Raw genomic sequence first — 450 nt, 5'->3', positions numbered from 1 at the left:
AAACTCCAAGTTTAAGAAGAAAAGTTCTAAATGAACATGGCAGCATTGTCTATACTTGAATGAGTGTTCTCCTTTGTTTTTTAAAACTCCAACACCTTCAGCCTTCCTATTTGGGCAGGCACGTTTCGTAAATGACAGTGAACTTCTCAAATGGTCACCCAGTGCAGTTTCATGAAGACACAGGCCAGGCATAGAATCAAGAGCCTTCCTAAACAAAGTCTGCCTGGACACAAATGAGACACTTCAGCACCAGTGCTGATTGGCTCCTCTCCTAAGGCCAACCCTGAAAGCACAGAGGCACCCACAGACTTTTACTCTCTGAAGAGGGCACAGCAGGTGTGAGCTGTGTGGACCACCATTACCTTTTCCTGTGAGATGGCGCTGCAGATCCCCAGAAGCCTCCCTGCAGCAGCTGTGGTGGTGATGCTGATGGTGCTGAGCAGCCCAGGG

The 450-nt window shown here is 48.7% G+C and overlaps 1 protein-coding gene across 1 annotated transcript in view; it reads left to right on the top strand.

Moving 5' to 3' along the window:
* Positions 1-310: 310 nt before the first annotated feature.
* The window catches only part of LOC103729158 (rano class II histocompatibility antigen, A beta chain-like), a 5,623-nt gene continuing 5,483 nt past the window's right edge, over positions 311-450 (top strand). The window contains exon 1 of the mRNA XM_008827152.3: positions 311-449. Within this exon, the coding sequence (XP_008825374.1) occupies positions 376-449 (74 nt within the window). The 5' untranslated portion in view covers positions 311-375. The remainder of the gene's footprint in view (position 450) is intronic.

Source organism: Nannospalax galili, unplaced genomic scaffold (genome assembly GCF_000622305.1).
Source record: "Nannospalax galili isolate Female #2095 unplaced genomic scaffold, S.galili_v1.0 scaffold3650, whole genome shotgun sequence".
Lineage (NCBI taxonomy): Eukaryota > Metazoa > Chordata > Mammalia > Rodentia > Spalacidae > Nannospalax > Nannospalax galili.
Note: the sequence above shows the minus strand (reverse complement) of the source record. Positions and strands in the feature narration are given on the sequence as shown.